We start from the raw sequence: 21,636 nt of genomic DNA, 5'->3' as shown, positions 1-21,636 counted from the left end.
AACAATAGTTAATTCAATAGCCCTCCTTTTGATAGTTAAAAATATGTTAAGTTAAAAAAAAATGTTATTTGGGGTATAAAGATGTCTCAAACACCTTTGATAGAGTTGATTGGAGGATACTCTTGCTCAAACTACATAATTGGGGGGTTGCAAACTATTTCCCTACATTACTAGTTTAGTTACAGAATAATAACAGGATTAAAATTGTAATCAAGTCCCCTAAAAGTTGTTCAAAATTGATCAAAGTAGAAAATGGATTGAAGGGGCAATGTCCTTATGCCAGTATAGTTGATTTGCCAAACTTTTCCACTTATGTATCCACCATGAGCTGAATGGCTTTCATATGTTTGCAGGTCAGGTAAGATTAAATAAAAAATAAAGTGCAGAAAAGTAATTCAAGACATTTTTAAAGGCTCACATAGCAGATAAATGTAGCTTGATTTTATAAGAATGAATGCTGGAAAATTTTAATAGCTGTGATAGCTAGGGATGATTGTTTTCATCAAATTTACATTGGAAATCTCATGGGCAAACAACAACAGTCCTGGTAACACATTATAAAATATCTCTTTTTTTGTTTTAGAAAGCATAAAAATAGAGGCACTTAAAACTACATACAAATTTAAAATCATGATGTATGTGGTGCTGTCTGTCTACGACTTCAATTGGCAAAGCCGGCGGCAGCTCCTCCAGCTGAAACATCATGGTTCACATGAATTTACACAGAACAGGCAGACCTTTATTTTGGTGGACAGGGTATTTATTCAGCTATGCTTGTGATGGAGTACCCTGCTGCCAAACTCTAAAAAACTCTTAAAGTCTTTATGGAAGTGCCACGTTTCTTGAGACTCAATGACAGTTATTATCACAAATTCATAGGGGCATTCTCCACTCAAAAACACTCAGCATTTGCCCACTTGTTCTTTCAGAGGGAATATTAACTTTAACAACGAACACAGACATTAATTGTATTTCAAACCAATAATATTGGGAACAAATGAGCTAGCAGTAGTGTCATGAAAATTCCTACCTCTCGTATTTTCTGATGTGCCCATAGATCTTTTACAGACCTAAAATTTTGTGAAAGAGATTTGTAAATAATATGCAAAAACATGGTCGGCAAGTGATCATCAACTATGTATAGCATTGTGTAAGCTGAAGATCACAGTTACATAGCATTCACACCAAGAAGGGTTCAATACTTCTATTTTATTAGGACTTTGACTCCTTAATAAAAACAAGGGGTCATGATCTTTATGAAGAAGAGCGGTAAGCCAACCTGTTGGTTTAAATTCAGTGAATTCAAATAAAATAAACACCAGCAGCAAAAGCCATCGGGAATAGATGGCCATAAGACATCTAAATGTAAAAAGCAGTCACAAATTTGTCTTCTTTAGCACCTTGCAGAACAACAGTTTCGTTCCTTCGGCATTTTTCCTTCTATAAACACCTCTCTGTACAGATATTCGAGTCTGCTGCTACAAGCGTTGACCCAAGTTAAGAATTTTGCTTCACAGTTTTGACTAACAAAGATAATTAATGTTTGCAAGTGCACCTAATCCATTTTGCATGTCTATTAAGAGTCAGGCTAAACTAAACAGTGTATTTACCAGCTGTGCATCTTATGCCAGGCTACTTTAAGCTGTGTGTTCACCAGCATTCACCTACTAACAGGATATGCAAGAACCAGCAGTGCACCTTTTGCCAGGCTACACTAGGCTGTTTATGTACCAGCTGTGGACCTCATGCCAGAATACACTAGGCAGCGTGTACACCACCTTTGCTCCCCCTTTTAGGCTATGCTAGCACCAGCTGTGCACCGCTTGCCAGACTAAAATAGGCTGTGTGTGCACCAACTGTGCACCTCTTGCCAGGCTACACCAGGCTGTGTGTGTACTAACTGTGTATCTCTTGCCAGCATACACTAGGCTGTATATATACCAGCTATAAATCTCTTGCCAGACTACACAAGGTTGTGCGTGCATCCATTGTTCACTTTTTTGCCAGACTACACTAGGCTTTGTGTGCACTAGCTGTGGACCTCATGCCAGAATACACTAGGTTGTGTGCGCACCAGCTGGGCACTTCTTCCCAGACTACACTAGGCTGTATGTGCACCTGCTGGGCATCTATTGCCAGACTACACTACGCTGTGTGTGCACCACCTGTTCACCTCCTAATAGGCTTTGCATGCGTCAGCTGTGCACCGCTTGCATTTTTCCAGTTGATTTTGTACTTACTAATTTGAGTAATTCCTAAGTGTCAACATAACAAAACCTCCTGGACACGTGCTAGTTCATCTATCCTTACGTGGTATAGACGTAATTAACTATTTCTAAAGACAGTAGTCCCTAGACAAGGATTAATAAGAGCAAACAATAAATCAGTACGATATTTTACAGCTGTCCAGACGGACAGGTGTTTTTAATATATAGTTGCTTAAATATACACAAAATTCAGCAAGAAACAATTAAAGTGGGACACAAGCCTGTATCCAACTTATTGGGAAGGGAGTACAAGATGAAACAAAAAGGCTCAGGTAGAGTACATTGTTTGTATGAGACACATTTTGGTAGGACAAACAAATTATAGTGGAGACACCATTACACATAATACGTTTTAAACAAAGAGGTGTGAATATGTACAAGTATATGGCATTTCTATCCTTACAAAAGATATAGGATCATCATCAGGACATTAACAGTGGTATGCCAGTATACATTTTGCCTGTAATAAATAAAACAGTCGGAGGGAATAAAGGATGAAAAAAGAAAAAGAGACATATGAAAGTTAGCTCGGGCAGAAAACAATTTGAAAACAACTTGGGCACTGGTGAGGGCAGTGTTTTTCCGACTAACATAAGAGGATCACACGTGAGTACAATGATACCGGAGAAGTGAGCAGAACTTATACAATTGCTAAGCAAGAGTAAAAGAATTACACAATAATGAGCAATGCGTGCTAACAATCATAGTCATCCACGTGGGGTGATAGAATGTGCAATAGGGTAGAGAGCTTGGTGAGTGGTGAATAACCTGTGAAATTAGCGGAGGGCCAGTCAAGCGCCGGTGTGGAAAGCAAAATGGGTGTGGAATTCCGTAAGAGAAACAAGGAATAATTTAAAAAGTGGCAAACGCATGCACTGATGAGGAGCTTGTAAAAACAGTGGCAGCGGGTAGAGTGCTTGAGGGCAGCGAGCGAAAGATAGTCAAAGTTATACCTAGATTCAGGTCAGAGTGACTTGGAGGAGGTTTGTTTCAGGCGAAGACCGACTAAAAGTCCAGGCCAAGTACAAGGAGAGTAAAGGATGCAGACAGCCGCGTCCACGGTCTGTGCAGTTGAATGCTGCTTCAGAGTCGACCTACATGAAAAATGACAAGTGATGTGGATCTAAGAGAAGATCGTAGAGATTGGCAGGGTGCCGAAGGAGGAGAGCAGCTTACCTAATAAAGGCTGTAACTGCTTAAAGGAGGCATTTGAAATGTTTGCATCATGGAGCAGTCTCGAAATCAGAGTGACCTAAATGAAGGAGAGTGTCCAATTAAGAAGGGTGAGATAAAGGTGGGACAGTACCGCTTGCAGGCGCAACAAGGCTTACCTATTTCAGTGGGCTGCTGTATATCAGGGATGGCAAGCCAGTATTAGTTTAGTGGAGAAAATAGAACGGTGAGACTGGTGGAGTGGAGCTGTGGTCTATTGGAGAAATAGATGAATTTGGAACATCTGGTTCTAACCTTCAGGCCCATCTGTCAAAAAGATTTCAAGTGTGTGCCCTTAAAAACATCCAGTAAAAGATGCATTCCCGAGCTTTTCCAGGAACACTCAGCCAGCCTGTCCTTTAGGCAAACAGTTCCCTAGCACTTCCTTCATGAAACATAGCATGTAAACAGCTCCAGTCCTAAAGGAGAAATGGGTTGTGGAGCCTTTGCAAAGTCATGAAGGTGATGACCAACAGTAATGACCTACACCTCTGGAGATCTAGGCTTTAGTTCCAGCTTCACCAGTTGATTCATTAATGTATCTAGGAAAACCATGTTAGCTGGATGGAACACAAATTATTAGTATGTGTGATGAAAAACTGTAGGAAAAAAATGTGTTGAGAGTTGTGTCTGCTATTGTTTATATTAATTACAATTATTGTATTTATCTAATATGGTATTTAGAGCATGTACCTAGCTACAAAACCTATTGAACTAGCTTACCATATGGAGCTCTTTACAGCAGAATTGTAACAAAGTTACAGACTCCAACTCTAAACTCACAGTAAAATCTTCAAAATGCAAAGTGGGGAGATAGGGAGGAAATCCCCATCTCTTGGTCGATGGATGAAGGTGAATATTTAGGTTCTTTGCTGAAAAAATTGAAGTTTTTAGTTAAGGCCAATGTTTTCAAAGAGCTAGTTCCACAGTCTGCGCCCTGGCCTGGTTTATGGTTGCTTACTTCTGTCTTTATAATTTCAAGTAGGATTTGATATTTACCTCTTGTCGTTGTACAACACCTTGGGTTTTCAGTTTGTCTTTCAAGTATGACGGAAGTTTGGAGTGGATAGCTATATATGTTGTACATGGTGTTTTGAAATTGATGTGTTCCTCTAATGGTAGCCATTAGAATTGTGTTAGAATGGGGTAATATGGTTGTATTTTTTTCTTAGAGGAGACCAGGCGTGCTGTTGTTGCATGAAGGATGGCCTTCATAGGTGGTGGTATGGATTTGAAACTTCTGCTATCAGAGCATTTTTCGCACCGAAGTAGGGAAACACCTTTGCATTCCCAACTATGATTACTGTCCTGAGGTCTGTGAAAATGATGGGTGATTTGAAATGTATGGCAAGACCAGGAGGCTATTATTATGCAATTGCCACTACTCACAGCAGCGCCTGTAAGAATTTAAAACACAGTCAGAATTTCAACACAATAAAAGTACAGAATCCCCAACCATCTTACGTCTTTGTTGCTGCTGCTCCCTGCAGACAAGTACTGCTTGAATGAGAATAGTTCTGAGTGGTTAACTGATGGTTTATGAAGAGTAATCAGTAATTGATTAGGAGCAGAGGTCGAATGTGAATCTAATGAGCGTATGGCTGCTTGAATTACTGCTAGTTTATTTGTTAGTAGCCAGTTTTGATAGTTGCTATTGTGAGAAAGCTTCCCTTAGTTTTAAAAGAGGCATTTCCTAGAAAAGAATATAGCAACTTTTAAAATGGGAGGATTCTGGGTAATTTAGCTTTATTAAGTTACTGATAGCCAGAGCTGTTGGCTCATAGTTGCCTGAGTGCTGTTTTGCAGCATGAGCACACCATAAGGCATGTGGGCACCATTTAGAGTATGCTCCTTTTGTGAAGCGACCTCGTCAGGAGCCTCGCATGCTTTAAATTGGAAGGGTGCTATTCACTCTCTCTTAAGGTGGGTATGGCTCACGCAAGGAGCGATGGCTTCTTATTGCTTAATGGAAATGATTAAAGGTCTCATTTTAATGGGTTGGGAAAAGCAGATTGGACTACATTGAGGAAACGGCTTAACAGGTTGGGAAGCAGTGTGTGCTTATTACTAGAATCCGCTGAGGAGAATATTTTGAAGCATCGATTGTGCTGTTCGTTAGTGATAGTCATTTTGTGGGGAATTTGAAAGTGGGGGCATTTTGATGATATTGGGTATTATGTTGTTTCCTTTGTATTGTTAGATATAATTAGTTAATTTGAGAATAAGCAAGAACAGGATCAAGTTAAGGGAGGATGCAGTTTTGGAGGACACATTTCAAAATGTGACTGATAAAATTACTCCAGAAATAGGTAGTAGAATGGAAAGGAAAATAGAAGCTTTGCTCCTGGCTAAAGGATTAGATTCTGAAGAGGGGGAATATTAGTCTGGTGGAGAGGCTTCTTCTCAAGAGAGAAAAAGAGGAAGGATCTTGAAGTCAATATCACACAACTAAAGAAAAGGAAATCTGCAGACGCAGATCACGGGTGTTGTGACCTCTCGAATCATGGCAGTGTTGAGGACACACGTGGACGGCAGGTTGAAGGCCCAGGAAAAGAAAGGTACATTTTAATAAAGGGACATAATCATACAGTGATTCGGTGTGATGAGTCCTTAGGCAGTGTTAAGGTTGACGTAAGCTGGTCTTCAGATTTTGCAGCACTGTGGGAGTATCCCACGAACAGAACCCAAAGTGGGTGCAAAGGACATTCATATGGAGGCTTTGACTAAACGTTTAGCGGGCTATATGTTTGATCATTTGTTGATTAAGCACTCAATTGCTCCGGAGTGGTCTCCTGCTGCTCATGTCACAGATTATGTTGTGACCTGGTTAACTAAACAAATCCTCAAGAAAGTTAGAATGAAATGGAGTTCTGAATGTCTAAGATTTAGCTAACCAAGTAAAGTGACTGTGACACCCAAGTTAGATACACAAATGTCGGCATTATAGGGAAAGGTGGAAGTGATCGATGGCAGGGATGAGATAAAGGTTTGAGATTGTGTCAAGACATACTGCTTGATGTTCCTGGACCTGCGGATGAATTTAGTCCAGATTTGTCAGAATTGGTGGACACGGAGGTTCAGGAATTGGTGGACACAGTGGTTCAGGAATGGGTGAAGAAAGATGCCTTTGTGAAAGTGTTTCAGAAATTGCAAGGGTTTGTAAGAAATATTTTTCATGTGAATAAGAAGGACAAGAGAATATGAGTGATAAATTTGAGGCATCCAAACAACTCAGTGGTTTATCACCATTTCAAAATGGAAGGCATGCGTATGTTATGGGACATTTTACAGACAGGAGATTGGTTGAATTGGTTGGATTTGAAGGACGCTGATTTGTCAATTGGTTGACTTGGTTAGATTTAAAGGATGCTTATTTGACAATTCCAATTTGGGAACCTCTTCAGAGATTCTTGAAGTTCAGATGAGGCAGAGAGATGTGGAAGTTTCTTTGCCTGCCTTTTGGTCTTTCATCGGCCATGTGGCGAATTTCAGGAGGGTGTGGGAGATTCCAGGATTTTTACAATGGGCTACATTGCTTATTAAGGAATCCTGGGCACCAGGTAAGTGAAATATGTAGAGCAAAAAGGGGGTTTCTGGTGTTTGGCAAGAGATTTTGATCCTGTTTCAGTGGGTGTCGCAGAAAAAGTTAATGATTTAGCAAAAATGTTTGAGAGAGGATTGGCTTAGACATCAATTAATGTTCATGGATCAGCGATTTCTGAGAGGCATGCTTCGTTTTATGGTTTAACAGTAGGCCAGGATGATTTGGTAAAAACATTAATGAAAAGCATCATAATCATGAAACAGACAGTTTCCAGGTATAATTCGGCTTGGGATGTTTATAAAATGTTGATTTTTTTTGGAGAGTTGGGGTTCGAACAGAGGATTAAGTTTAGAGAATATTACCCAGAAATTTACAACATTATTATGTTTGATTTTGTTTAGGAGAGTATCCGATGTTCAGGCCCTTCATGTTTCGAGCAGGATATTTTCACATGAATGGGTGTGTTTTTATTTAAACAAAAGGATGAACACTTGCTCAGTTTCAATATGTTAAGCTTTTTTTAAATAGTGTGAGAATTTATGTGTAGTTTGTTGTGTTTAACGATTATGAGAAGAGAAAATCAGGTGTCAGGCCAATGGGAGTGAAACAGTTGGTTATTTCTTTATAAAATCAGTATAAGCAGTGTTGTTACCTACAACTTGCAAGATGGGTGAAATATGTAATGAAGAGAGATGGTGTGGATGTGAGTCTATTAGCTCCTTCCCTGCTGCGCACATTCCCCTGCTGTGCGGGGGGGGCGCGCACAGCACCCCAATGCTCATGACGAGCTCAGCTCGTCATGCAGTTCAGTGCTCCTGTGCTCATGACGAGCTCAGCTCGTCACGGCCACACCCGTTTCTTTAGAACGTTCGCACAGCAGGGGAATTAGCCCAGCGCGCGAGAGTTCTAAAGGCCATGACGAGCTCAGCTCGTCATGAGCAAAGGAGCACTGTAACTGATGACGAGCTGAGCTCGTCATGAGCATGCAAGAGGTTAGGTGCCCATTCTGTGAGAGGTGCTGCTTCTTCTAAGGCCAAAATAATGGGTGGTTCATTGCAGGACATTTTGAGGTGTGCTGATTAGTGAAATGATGTGGTTTTCAGGAAGTTTTTATTTTAAACCTGTGGGTTGGGGTTCAAGTTTGGCCACTGATGGAGATGTCCTCCTGATTCTGAAGCTCCGCTTTGTTGGGAGGCCTCAGAGAGAGATGCACCAGCATCCAGCAACCTCCAGCTGCCAAAATACCTGAGGAGACTCATGGACCTGCAGTGAACGTCTGGGGATGAACTCGAGCCCGGAAGCTGAGTCCCCATGGCTAGGAGGGAGAGCAGAGCAAAGCGGCCTAGCTTCAGCAGATTCGATCTAGCTTGAGGCTGGCAGAGACTGCAGTTTCATGCAACTCTGTGACATTGGTCTGCGCTTCACCTATTGCAACATCTGGTCCCCCACGGTCATCTCAGGAGGACTGGTAGCACATACAACCTACTGCCCCATGAAGCAGCACATAAAGGAGTGGGCTTTCTCAATGAAACAGGACACCGGCCACCCTGGAACTGAGGCATGCAGCTTATCCTGATCTACAGGGCGCGTGGCACCGGTTTTGTGCTGTGGCCAGGCACAAGAATTTTGGAGAGTCTAGAGGCACACATAGGCCATTGCGCTCTGCCTATAACGAATCAGAGCACAAGAGGGAAAGCGACTCCTCCAGACACTGGCCCCAAGTAACATTAAGCACATGGCCTGCCCTGCCCTCTGGGCTGCAAAGCACTGGTGCTACGCTGCGGCAGTCTGCAGCCCTCCTAAGCAAGGGCTGTGTCTTCAAAAGCAGTGAGTTGCAGCGCCTGGGAGCCACCTGGGTGGATGTCTTGGATATTGTGACCTGCTGTCCTATGCAGCCTGCTGCCTCTTGCGACACAGAGGGCCCACATGCTACATCCTATGCAGGGCACTTTGGATCCTTTGGAGATGCCTCTGAGTGATCTCTTGTGATGGGTCTGGTCCTCTTCTCAGAGCACAATGGCTGTGCTTGGGAGGCTGCCACTTACGTGTCCTTTTGTCAATGAGGATTTTTTATTCCTTCCCCCCCCCTCCCCACCGTCACTGCAGCCCTACCTTCATTCTGCCTCCATCTTGTCTACTGTGAACACCTAAGCCTCTGTGGTCACTGGGCCTCATGCTAACCTCTTAAATAGCTCTACTGAATTGAGAAGCCCTGCGCTCTGGCCAGGGACTGATTCCCCACTGATGCTAGGAACCTCTGCGACGACGGACACTTTGCTGTGAGACTAGCGAGATCAGGCTTGCCCAGTACATCTTATGGGGTGGGGGTGCCAAGGAGCGACCAATGGTATGCCTCGCAACAGATGAGGCCCCAAGCCAACGAGCCCCGTTTTTACTTTCTCAAGGGCGTGTGCTTCATGATGGGATCACCTGAGGGCCTCCAATGCTGCCCTGCTTCTGTGCCCTCGGCCAGATTTAGCAAGCTGGGACTTTCTCTGGACAGCCATCCCATTCTTTCTAGCCTTTCCCTTGGAGTTGTTGGCCATCCTCCATGCAGCATGCTACCCAAACTCCTGGATCGTTAGTGGATTGGTCACCAGACATTGCCCAACGCAGGTGTCAGCTCCATCTACGATGGCCCCAGGAAAGCAAACTAGAAGCTGCTTTTCACAGAGGGGGTTTCTCAATGCAAATCGCAACCCCACCCCCTCCCATCGGGCTCCTTGGAGGCCACAATGGACCTAATCCCCAAAACAATAATGCAGGTGGGGCACGGGTTAGAGGCCCTGAACATGAAGATGACCGACCTCACCAAAGAGTCTTAATCCATAAGGAGATCTTCAGTTTCCACAACAAGGTGGAGGGTCTGGACAATCGTCTATCCTCTCTGGGATCTTGAGTCCAGCTCATTCCAAACAGGGAACAGGAGCTTAGAGCCCTGAGATCGTTGACCTCAAGGACCGCAGTCAGAAGGACAATGTCCACTTCTTCAGCATTGCGGAGAAGGCAGAGGGCACAGATATTAAGGGTTTTCTCCTGCCCCCCCTAATTGGAATCACCTTCTTGCCCCTGCTGTAAATGCAGAGGGCTCACAGAATACACCAACATAGGCCCCTGGCACCAACCTGTCTGAGGCCTAACATGAGCAGACACAACAGATCGTTACAGTGGCAAGAGCAGGGACTCGGGCCTTATGACTTCAAAGACCACAAGATTCAAATTGCGGCAGATTTCACCAAGGAGACAAATGACAGTTGGAGGGCTTTCATCTCCCATTGGGCGAAACGCATGTGGGACATCAAATTCAGCCTTTTTGAGCTGGCGCACATGGGGGTCACCATGGACGGCAGAGTATGGAGAAAGGTATTGTAAGTCAGAGATAAAAGTGGATGGGATCAGAAGTAAATGACATTCGGCTCGTGCACATAGCAACATCATTGTGCATCCGGCCTGATGGAGAACTACCTGTAAATTCTTACACCAATGCTTTAAGCACTTTCCTGGTGTTTGATGGGGCTTTGCAGCACCTTCCACCTCAAGCATCCTCTGCCACAACTTACCTACCTTTTCTTGGAGAAATTGGTAGTTTTGATAAGCTGGTGGGGGGATGCAGCCAAGAGATCAAGGTGAGTTACGGGGTGGAGAAGTCGAAGAGCTTGCCTGATCTATGATAGAGCTTTTGGGGTTTAGACACATTACAAATAACTTTGGTGTTAGAGGTGTGATATATGATGTACAGAGTGAGACCAACATGCTGGCACTTCCAAATATAGGAAACATATCCTGCCAACATATTCTCTGATGTATTAACACCCTCTATTAGTGGAAATGTTCTGGTGCGTTGAATACACACTATCTGTTTGTAAATCTCCTGCTCACAGAGCTTCAGTGCATCGCTCACTGGAACCTTTCTGCAGTCCTACCAGTGGGGATATGTGCAGAAAGTGGTTTCTCCATGGAGGAAACATGTTTTCTCTCTGGATGAATAACATTTGTACATCAGCATTTGTATTTGCAAAATATGGAATACTGTGCACACAATTCCATACTAGGAAAAATATAATACTTGAAAAAGTTGCATGACTTGCCCAGGAGTACATCTGGAAACCTGTGACTGTCACAGCTTTCCAGCTGTAGTTCTGTCAAGGTTTTTGAACTGGAATAAAGTGTTAAAGTGTTCTCAAGGAGAGGCGTAGATCTCTGAAAGTATTGTACCTTTTTTGTGAATTTAGACAATATATGTTTTTAATCCCTGAATCTGTTTTTTTTTTCATCTGACCTCCGGTTTCATTCAACATGTTGACCACTGCTTGAAGTTCATACGTTAATCTTATGTTAGGACAGCAACCTTAAGGGTCCAAGCCTTAGAAGGTGGATGGTGAGACATAAAATTACAGATTTGATAAGTTAACAAACAGCAAGAGGTGCACATATACAACTATTTGCAATATTGGTATGATTAAACCACAAATGGTTGTAAAAGTGTCTATTCTTACCGTGCTTCGCACAGTGCCTTTAAATCGCTGGCCAGGCGAGGACTCTGAAAAAAACATAATTTAATGAAAAATTTATTCGGATATTGAGAATTAGAAGCTGGTGCTAGGGACACCCGGATACAAGGGGAACAGGGGCTGGGGGAAGGGGGGAGAAATCTGATTGCAAATACTCGGCTAATAATCCCCAGGCTCAATAGGAATGAAACAGATTTCAGAAAAATCTCATGCAAAAATCCTACGTATTCTAATATGCACATTTTACATGAAACCTCACTTTTGCAAAGATGAGGTACCTCGCCTCTTTCACTTGAACAAAAATTTTCACTTTTCTTTCAGCAGGACAGTGCACCTGGCTGTGCCAATTACCCCAGCCGGGAACACTGTCCTGCAGGAAGAAAAGTGAACATCTTTGGTGCAGTGAATGAGGCTAGTGTCACCTCATCTTTGAAAGGGTAAAATTTTATATCATCTGATAAGCTGACAGCCGCGGCCTGTGGAGGGAGTTGCGGTGGGGCAGAGAGGCGGGACGGGGGAGGGTCAGGATGGGGGATGCTGAAAACCGGCATATGGATAATTGGAGGTAAATAAACAATTTAATGTGAATTCGTTATATTAATTACATTGTTTACTTACCTCCAAATATCCATATGCCAGTTTTTAGCACCCCCACCCACCCCGCCCCTCCCCCACCCCACCTCTCTGCCCCACCGCAACTCCCTCCAAGGGCCGAGGCTGTAAGCTGACATATAGAACATCTATATGATCCAGAACAGAGGGATAATCAAATCAAAGGAGCAGTAGAGAACAGGTTCTTCGCTTTACAAAATGACAAACTCCTGCTGTAGCAATACATAATTTAACACATCATAAAATATTTAAATTCTGAGACGTCCAATGACACACCGAATAGCCATTAAGGATCGATTTGACCTGGAAAAAGAACTAGCATGCATTTAACTTTTCAATGATATGAGTATTATAGTTCTCCATTACTTTTCTGTATGTGCCTTATTAAAAATTCTACCTCCTCCCACAAAAATCACAAGTTTCTTCAAATTTAACATTTATTAAATGGTTACTAATATAATAGTTCAATTACACCTGATATGCAAGTTCTTCGGGATAAGGTGTATATTTGGGGAGGTAGGAAGGTGGGCCTATGCCTTCTTTGGGGATATCTCCACATCCTTGGGCCACCCTATCAGGTTTCTATGCAGAAAGTGTGCATAAGGATTAAATGCCCACCGTTACCATGGTTATCAAAAAACTGGTTGATTGACAGCTCAAACATGTGTGTCCTTATTCCGGGAATATGGACAAATGAATCTTACCCATGGTTTCAAAAGGGTGGCCATTATTTTCTTCATGAAAAATGGCATTTTACATGTATCGACTACTTCCTGTAGATGTGGGTCAACAAGGTTTCCTTTGCTAGAAAAAATGAAAACAAGATTGTGAAAGTAGTCTGGTTCGCTCTTTGATCGGATGAGAACATTGTAGTAGTACAATGCATGCAAAAACAAAGCTAGTCAGTTATGTTTCCCACCATAGGTGCAAGTTTACATGCATGCAAGCTTTGCTGCTTAATAAAACCCATTTCCTCTGACACTTAACATCCAAATTATGGGATCCTGTTACATCAAGAAAACATCTATTGCAGCTGCTTTCATGGCTTCGTAAGTGTCTCTCTCTGATGCAAAACTCTTCAGCCCCTTCTCAAAGTTATTTTCTGTATTGATAAATTGCATTAAAGATAAACTGCTCTGAAGTGAAATATTCAACTATACCTCAAACACAATATCATCATTAACAGTGTACTCTTTTTTTCATACTTTTCAAGAGGTCTGACCACTTCTTGATTGCATTGGGTTACAATGCTGCATACCCAATGAGAATCCCAGCATATTTTTGAAGTAAAGGTATCCTGTTCATGTGTAGCTGATTTGAGGCCTGAAAAGACTTGAACTAGGAAATGTATGCAAAGATCTTCAAGTCTATAGACAACAATACATTTGATCAGAACTACGAACTTCAACTCTGACCAAAATCATTACATTAAGGTATCTTGAGACTAAGAGTCCTTTATTTTCATGACAATGAATGACAATTCTCTGGTTGGAAGTTCATGCTTACAATGTGAGACACAACTAGTGTTTGTTGACTGATTTTGGTAAACATTTAAGAAGTCTTTGGTGTTTTTCCACTAATGGGTGGATTCTGGGCATTTCCAACTTAATCTGGCATGAAGGTAGCCCAATGGCAGCCTTTACATGAACATTCACCATGACTTAAGGCTGAGTCAAAAGATGTTGCATCCTGGGAATACTGGAATAGAGACTTCAGATGTGAGGACTAATGAATGAATCTCAAACTATGTAGGTTAATGACAAAATGTCTAGTTTCTGCAAAATAGCATACATACTATGCAATGTAAAAAGCATAATCATGTGAGACGAGCATCCAGGGTTCTAGTGCTCTACGAGGCTCATTTACTTCTGGTATGGTACGTATCAATGGTTTGCAGCTGCAATTGCAGTTGTAAACTCTTGATAAGTTGCTAACACCCAGAGGAGATGGTAACTGATTCATAAAGGGGAATATGTCCTTTTTGGGACAGCCCCCCTTTGGGAATCGTTTTGACATCCTTAGTGGAAGCATGCAGTGTTATGTTGTGTATTGGTGACGCGCATGATAACTGGTGACATATCCTGGCACTGAGCAGCTGTGTGTGCCTAGCTCTGCCTATAGTAGGTTTATTAAATGAAAAAAAACAGGTGTTCAGCTTCTTGCAATATTTAAGAGGAGAGCAGGAGGCTCTGATGTGGAGTAGGAGTATGTTCAACGCTTTAAGAGCGATATAAGAGAACAATTTTCTTCTGAACTGGTTATGTGTATGCTTGAGATGTGTGGAAGGAGAGGCAACTGTGGGGCCTGAGTTGTGCAGTGCCTTACATGTGTGGTGTGATGTGAGTTTTATTTGGGAGGGTGAGGATGAGTCTGGCTGCCAATTTCTGGATGGTTTGTAGTCCTCTCGTAAGTTGCTTGGTGATTCCAGCATAGAAGGTGTTCCCATAGTCCAACTTGCAGGTCACTAGGATATGAGTGACAGTTTTTCTAGTGTTGTTTCAGAGTCATTTAAAGATCTTCCTCATCATCTTTGGGTGTGGAAGCAGAATGCAGGAACAGGCTTAACTTGTGCTGTCATGTCCAGTATTCTGTTGATGATTATTCTGAGATTTCTGGTGTGGGTTGTGGGTATGGGTCCGTGTTCAGCCCCCAGTTAGGGTTTCCATGGGGAGGTGTTCTTCCAAAAGATCACTACTTCTGTCTTGTCTAGGTTGAATTTGAGACAGTTGGCTTTCATTCAGTTAGTGACTTTGGTCATGCAGTTGGTGAACTTGCACAGGGTCTTGTTCGAGAGGGAGAAAGTGATTTGCAAGTCATTGGCATAGGAGAGGATGTTAATGTGGTGGATGATGTTTCCTGGAGGGATCATGTATTCCTTGAAGATGGTGGGGTTGAGTGATGAACCTTAAGGTACTATGTAGCTAAATGTATGGGCTTGCTAGGGGTAAGGTGCCAGGCTGACATCTGGTGTTCTATTCATTAGGAAGGAGCCAATCCAGAGGAGAGCGAGTCCGTGGATGCCAATCTCGTACAGGCGCCTGAGGAGAACAGTGTGTGAGACTTTGTCAAATGCTGCAGAGAGGTCCAGGAGACTCAGGACTGCCGTGTCTCCTCAGTCAAGGATCATACAGGTGTTGTTGGTGGCCGCGATGAGTATAGTTTCTGTACTGTGATTGGGCATGAATCTCGACTGACTGGCATCGAAAAGCTGGTGGTTACTGAGATGGTCAGTGAGGCGTTGGTTGGTGGGTTTTTCTAAGACCTTTGAGGGGTATGTTAGTAGGGATATGGGTCTGTATTTGAAAAGCATTGCTTCGTCAGAGGATGATTTTGTTGAGCAGGGGTATGCCATTGGCATGTTTCTAGGTGTCCAGGAATGTTGCTAAGTTGATGGAGGCATTGAGGATGGGTTTGAGAGCTTTGCTGATTTGTAGGAGTCGTTTGATAAAAACATGGTGGAGCAAGGATCATATGGAACTCCTGAATGGATGGTCTTTATGGTAGCATAATTGTGTACGGTGGTGACAGCAGGCCAGGAGGTCAGGGTCCGTTCATCAACTATAATGGGAAGTTGAGTTGTGACAGTGATGGGTGCGGTTGGGAGTAAAAGTTGCTTTATTTGAAGAAGATTTTGTTACAGAAGAATTCTGAAAGCTTGCTGCAAAGGATTTCTGAAGTGGTGATGTTGCTGGGGGCAGCAGGAGACTTGTGATGATGGGAAAGATGTCTTTGCTACTCTCAGTGTTGGCATTGATGCGATCTTCATTAGTCACACACTTGGTGTTGCGTATCTGCTGGTAGTAACGTTTTAGGACTAGTTTGAGGATGTCTTCATTTGCGGTGTGTTGTCTTGATCTCCATTTGCATTCCAGTTGCTTGCAGAGGCGTTTGATCAGCCTGATTTCCTCTGTCTGTCAGCTGGTCTGTGGTTCAGCTCTTGCTGTTGGGTTGCTCTTTAGGAAAGGCATGGTGTCAGTGCATGCAGTGATCGAGCTTTTGAGGTCCTTGATGGCTTTTGGCAAGTTACTGGTGTGCTTGGGTGGTGCTCAGGGAGGGCAAAAGCCCACTCCTCTTCTGAGATTCTTTTTTAGATGCAATGGGTGGTTACGGTGGTGGTAGCTCAGAGAGGATGCAGGGTGGGTATGCTGAAACTGGCAAAGGCATGGTCAGCCAAGTTATTAGTTGCTGGTTTGTCGACTAATAAGTAGCTGATTGAGGAGAAAATCAGGTCCAATAGATATCCGGTGGTGTTGGTGGGTCCAGTACCATGCCAAGTGAGGCCAAGTTTTTTAAAGTTTTCCAGGAGGGCCATTGAGTTTGGTTTGGTGAGGTTATTTAAGTGAAAGTTAAGGTGTCCGAGGGGGATAATGGTGGAGGTGGTGGTGATGATGAGGGGTGCAACAAAGTCTGTGATGTCGCTACTGTCGATGTTGGTTTTGCTTTGTTTGCCCAAAGTTGGCAGGGAATGCCCAGAAGTGGGTCCCTTGCTCACTTTGCCACTGGATTCAAGCTAGCCTGGCTGATGACGGCTGATTAGCCAGAAACTGGTCCCAGGATGCTTGTTTCCTGTCCAGGGAAGACATGGCTTGGCAGTTCGGGCTGGACTTTTTCTATGAAGCACAGGGTCGGACTGATTTGCATATGGCCATGTCCGAACTGGGGTGGCGGAGTGAGCTAAAGCATGATGGTGGATTAAACCCAGATCAGTTGACTGGAGTGAGTGCTTGCAATTTTCAACACTCCATCCATCATCCCCTTTGGTTTTGCTGAATTTACTGCAGGGTTCTGCTGGTCTGTTTAAGACCGTACAGCACAAGGAAAAGTTGGCTTTAATGTGTATCTTGAGCTTGAGGTGTTCCATATAGCTGGTGGAGGTGTCTGTGTAGGTGGTGCACTGATGGTATCTCGGAATATTATGGTGACTTCACCTCCAATCATGTGCTGGCGGTTTTGACTGGTGATCGTATAGCTGGTGGGGATGGCTGTAGGGATTTTCGGTGCAGAGTTATGGATTAGCCATGTTTCTGTGAGACAGAGCAGGTCCGGAGCATAGCTGTGCAGTAGGTTCCATATCACCGTGGCACGTTTGATGAGCAAGCAGGTGTTGAGGAGCATGCATGCAAGTGTGGTGTGTTGTTTGGGTATGGGTATTGTTTGTTCTGTGTGAGTGCAACTGGGTGGCTCGTTTGTGTGTGTGTGTGAGTAACTGGGATGCTGTTGTTGCTGGAGTGGTGGTTGTAGGGTGTGGAAGAGTGCATGAGAACTTGCACAAGGTGCATTTGAACTCTCTTTTTGGTTGTGTGGTGAGGTGTGGCAGCAGTGTGGCTACTAGCAATCTGGGTTAGGAGCACGGAGGAGCACAGCAGGGTAGCAATGGGTATGGGGAGAACCAAGATTCCGGGTGCTGGTGCGATCCCGGCGAAGACAGGCTTGTTTTTGGCATGCCTGCACTGCTGCTGTCATTAAATAGGTCATGGAAGGAGGTAAGAATACAGGTTACAGTGGGCAGAAAACCAGTGAGGTCACTTCCTGTGCAGATGGATGTTAGAAAATCCAGTGGTCACTTCATGCTCCGATGAATGATGGGAAATCCAGTGATGTCACTTCCTGTGCAGATGAACATCTGGAAATAAAGTCCTCTTGCTTGGCTTCAACTTTTAAAGTAGGATTTGGTGGGAAACCAGTGATGGCACTTCCTGTGCAGATGGATGATTGGAAATCCAGTTAACTTACTTCCTGTGAAGATGGTCAATGGTAAATCCCAAAGTACCACTGCCTGCTACTCCCAATGGATACTCAAAATGCCACTTTTCTTTTCCCACTCAAACACATCACTGGCTCCTTTAGAATGCAAGCACAGGAATGGAGTGGATGGTTGCTGTTCCCTGTAGACCACCATCCTTATGTTTGTAACTAGTAGTGGGGGTCACAAATATTGATTTGTCTAATAAATATTCATTAGGTAAATCATTCTGCAACTAACTGTGATGCATTCTAAAATGCAATCAATAGGCACAAAGGTTACATTACAAAATCTGAGACAAGTCGCTGTTGATGCATGTTTGCAACCATTTATTTTGACCTTTCTCTTAGTACATAGTGTTCTTTTTTCCGAACCTTCAGCATCTAAAAGCCACATATCTTTTTTTGCTAAGAAGAAGTGACCTGTTGCCAACTGAATACTGAGGTGAATAGATAGAATATTAAACCTTTGCTGAATTCAAAATCTTTAAAACGTTTCAAAAATAAACTTTCAGCCATTTAACAGGTTGTTTCCTTCAATTCCCTTCTCCCCCACTGAAAAGATTCTAGCCTACGCCCAACAATAGACTCCCCTTGCCCCCACCCTTTTAGCACAAGAAAAAAGTTGGGGCACTATCTTGGATACTGCATTTATTTGGGTGGCTAAAAGATCGAACATACTCAAAGAACACGTCCAAATGTACTGATATTCCAACTGGAATTCACCTAGATACAAATTCCTCTTGTTACAGTAGATGAATGGGGATAGGCTTGACGGTGACCAAGAGAAGGATTTAAGTGTCATCACTATTTGAGGAAGCGCCAATAGTCCTAATGCTTTAGTGAAAGGTAGTGGGACGAGAATATAAAATTAATCTTTAGGCTTCAGGTGTAACCGAGAGTTCTCTGCATACATATGACTTCCAACCCTGTAGGAGTCTTACACCCTCATTACAAGTTAAGGGCTTAATTCTGATCTCTTTGTACACAAGAGTTTGCACAATTATTGAAATTACACATTGTCTAATAATTAGCACACCTTTACAGTTTTCCTGATTGAGTCCAGTAGAACAAACCTGCAAATATTTACTGGCGAAAAAAGCCCCCCAAAATTTAAAGAATGGGCAATTTAGTGTGTTAAAAGTTTACTCCACATGATATCTTTCGTTTTCAAGTTAAAAACTTGGCATAGAGATTATTTACCACATGTGGTAAATATCTCACCCTGGTGTAATGGTATTTACCAAGTATGGTGAATACCCCCCCTTTCCACACAACATTTAATGAGGTCCTGAGATGCCAGTAATGAAGTTCAGGTAAGCGTTGGGCTTCATTGACAAAAAGGAAACTCTCTAGAGTACACAACACTTGATGGGTGTGGTTTTGGAGGAATGAGGGGTACTTCGCTTTGATGTTGGTTAATGTATATAGCCTTCTGATTAGTAACTGATTACTATTGGTGTTAAAGCTTGCCAAAAGTTCCAAATGAATCAAAGCCCTAGTTCTTCCTTTATGTTTAATAGAAAGGTTTCCATATACTAATGGGTTCTGAAGTCTGGCTGAAAGTCACTTAGCGGGACATCAATGGTTGTAGAATACATCACTCTGTAAGATTTCAGGTAGCTCATAGACAGCAGGAACATCGGTTTAAACTGGGAGGTTGCAAGGCATGGAGTACCATTCTATGGAGGCTGGGACTGAGGAAGAGGAGGGGGCATTTCAAGCAGACTTAGAGTTAGGGCAATCAGAATGCTAGAATAACATATCTAGGGACTTCTGGAAAAGTATAAGAAGAGACAGTTTTAAGAACCATGTTGCCTCATAACTTAAATGGTTGTATTTTTCTAAACTACTTGTACTTTGGCACTTCAATCTTTAGTAACATACAAGGATTCAATATCTGGGGAGTGAATTCCCAATCCTGACCTGTTTAGACTGTCCTTATTAATGATCTATTGAACAAACCCTACCTAGGTCCATATGTAGAAAGAGAACATCAAAATATTGCATTCTTTCAGTGATTTAATGTCTCATTGAAAAAAGTTCCTCTCAATACAGTTCTTGTTAAAATGACATAATGCAATGTGTAAGCAGTGTTGTTGCACATTCTTCTTCACTTTGATGCCGAAGAACTGATGCAGGCAGCCAACACATGTTTCGTTACTGAATGTAAATTCCTCAAGGCTGCAAAAGCAATTGTTAAGGGTAAAAACCCATCCTCTGACCTTCCTATTGTTAGTAAGGAGTTATTTGTGAAATATATCCTAGTATGTGACAGTGATGTTCTCTTAGACACAAATTGTGCTCAGTGGTGTTGTTTCGTGAACAAGCATTAGAAAAGTGATGTTAATGGTGACTGAGAAGTGAACAGAGCTTAGCAGAGGCTGATAATGAAGAGTATAAGACTTCATTTGTTAAAAAAAGATTATAGTAGGCCAACCAAAGTGTCTGACTTTATGTCAAAGTAAAGCCATGTAAAGATACAAAAGAGTAGGTACCCAAAGGTATTGCCCTCAAATTATAGCTGAGAGGCAGCTAACCAATACCTTATTCTTCTTGTTATTGATAGACATCTATGGCGTGTCGTGAAGATTCCCAGAACGGATAAGTTCCTAGACCGACAGAAAGACAGTAGACAGTAAAGACAATATGCATTTTATTCCAATGTGTGCCTTAATATTATTTAGCACAACATTAGAAAGAACTGTTAAAGATGGCCCACGAAAGTGACATTACCTTATTTTAAAAAACACGTAGTTTCCTGATCAGACTAAAGTGGCTTATCGTACCCCCAAGGCCAGAAAATATACTTCTGTGAAAAACATTACTGTAAGATGTTTATCCACTATTCTTCTTAAAAGGTCAATTTCATTAACAACGAGAGACCATTCTTGCCTTAGTTCATTCATTTTCTTGGAGATTAGTATGTCTAAGCAGTATTTGTTTCTTCAAAATTGTTTCATTAGGATGAAAGGTGCATTCGAGGTCCTAAATATGTAACCCAATAGTTGAAAGAGAGAGTTAATAGATATGCTTGAGCGGTGAACCAGGCCACATTATTCTTATAATTAGAAAGTAAAACAAAACTAACGGCAGACTTCATAGTGCTATCACAGTAAGCACATCAAAAGGAATGGTATATTGGTTAGTTTAAACTGCCAGTCCAAATACAGCATTTGATATCTTATGCTCTCAGTTCCTCAGACAAGAATGATCCCCATGAATTAGACCCAAGTCAAAAAAACATTTATAGCACGAACAAAGTCATAATTTGGTACCTGCAAAATAAGACAGCGTGTTGTTGCTGTTTAGTCCCTCCAACAATAGGATTTAGATAGGTCCTATGCTCTCGTTGCGGTGGATATGTATAGTCAATCACTTTCTAATAAATTAAAGAGTAGCACATATGTTGAGTACAGTGCAGTTCTGATATACTGTGCACACAGTCTTGCTTGTATATTAAAAATATTCACCTAGAGCATAACGTTTATTAAAATTACACTAAATTTCATTAAAAAGTTACATATTAATACCTCTCAATGCGGCAGTGTGCCATTTAACAGGTGTCTCTGGAAATAGGTCTATGTTAGGTCCTATGTTCAGTGCGCGGTGATCAGTCATAGAAAAGGCAACTCTGTGGGAGGAAATGGGACATATTTGTAATAAACGTAAAGGTGCAGTATGGTTGAAGACCGAGTCACGTTTATATGTGACCAGTTGTGAATGTTGCCAATTTCCTATATGCTAT

At 42.4% G+C, this 21,636-nt stretch overlaps 1 protein-coding gene across 1 annotated transcript in view; it reads right to left on the bottom strand.

Moving 5' to 3' along the window:
* The window catches only part of LOC147747113 (vitamin D3 hydroxylase-associated protein-like), a 639,379-nt gene that overhangs the window by 64,688 nt on the left and 553,055 nt on the right, over nucleotides 1-21,636 (bottom strand). The window contains exons 10-12 of the mRNA XM_086952364.1: nucleotides 12,851-12,950; nucleotides 11,520-11,563; nucleotides 1,031-1,070 (exon numbers count right to left, since the gene is read on the bottom strand). Coding sequence (XP_086808490.1) covers nucleotides 1,031-1,070; nucleotides 11,520-11,563; nucleotides 12,851-12,950 — 184 coding nt within the window. The remainder of the gene's footprint in view (nucleotides 1-1,030; nucleotides 1,071-11,519; nucleotides 11,564-12,850; nucleotides 12,951-21,636) is intronic.

The sequence above is a fragment of the Lissotriton vulgaris genome, chromosome 1_1, assembly GCF_964263255.1.
Source record: "Lissotriton vulgaris chromosome 1_1, aLisVul1.2, whole genome shotgun sequence".
NCBI classification, from domain to species: domain Eukaryota; kingdom Metazoa; phylum Chordata; class Amphibia; order Caudata; family Salamandridae; genus Lissotriton; species Lissotriton vulgaris.
Note: the sequence above shows the minus strand (reverse complement) of the source record. Positions and strands in the feature narration are given on the sequence as shown.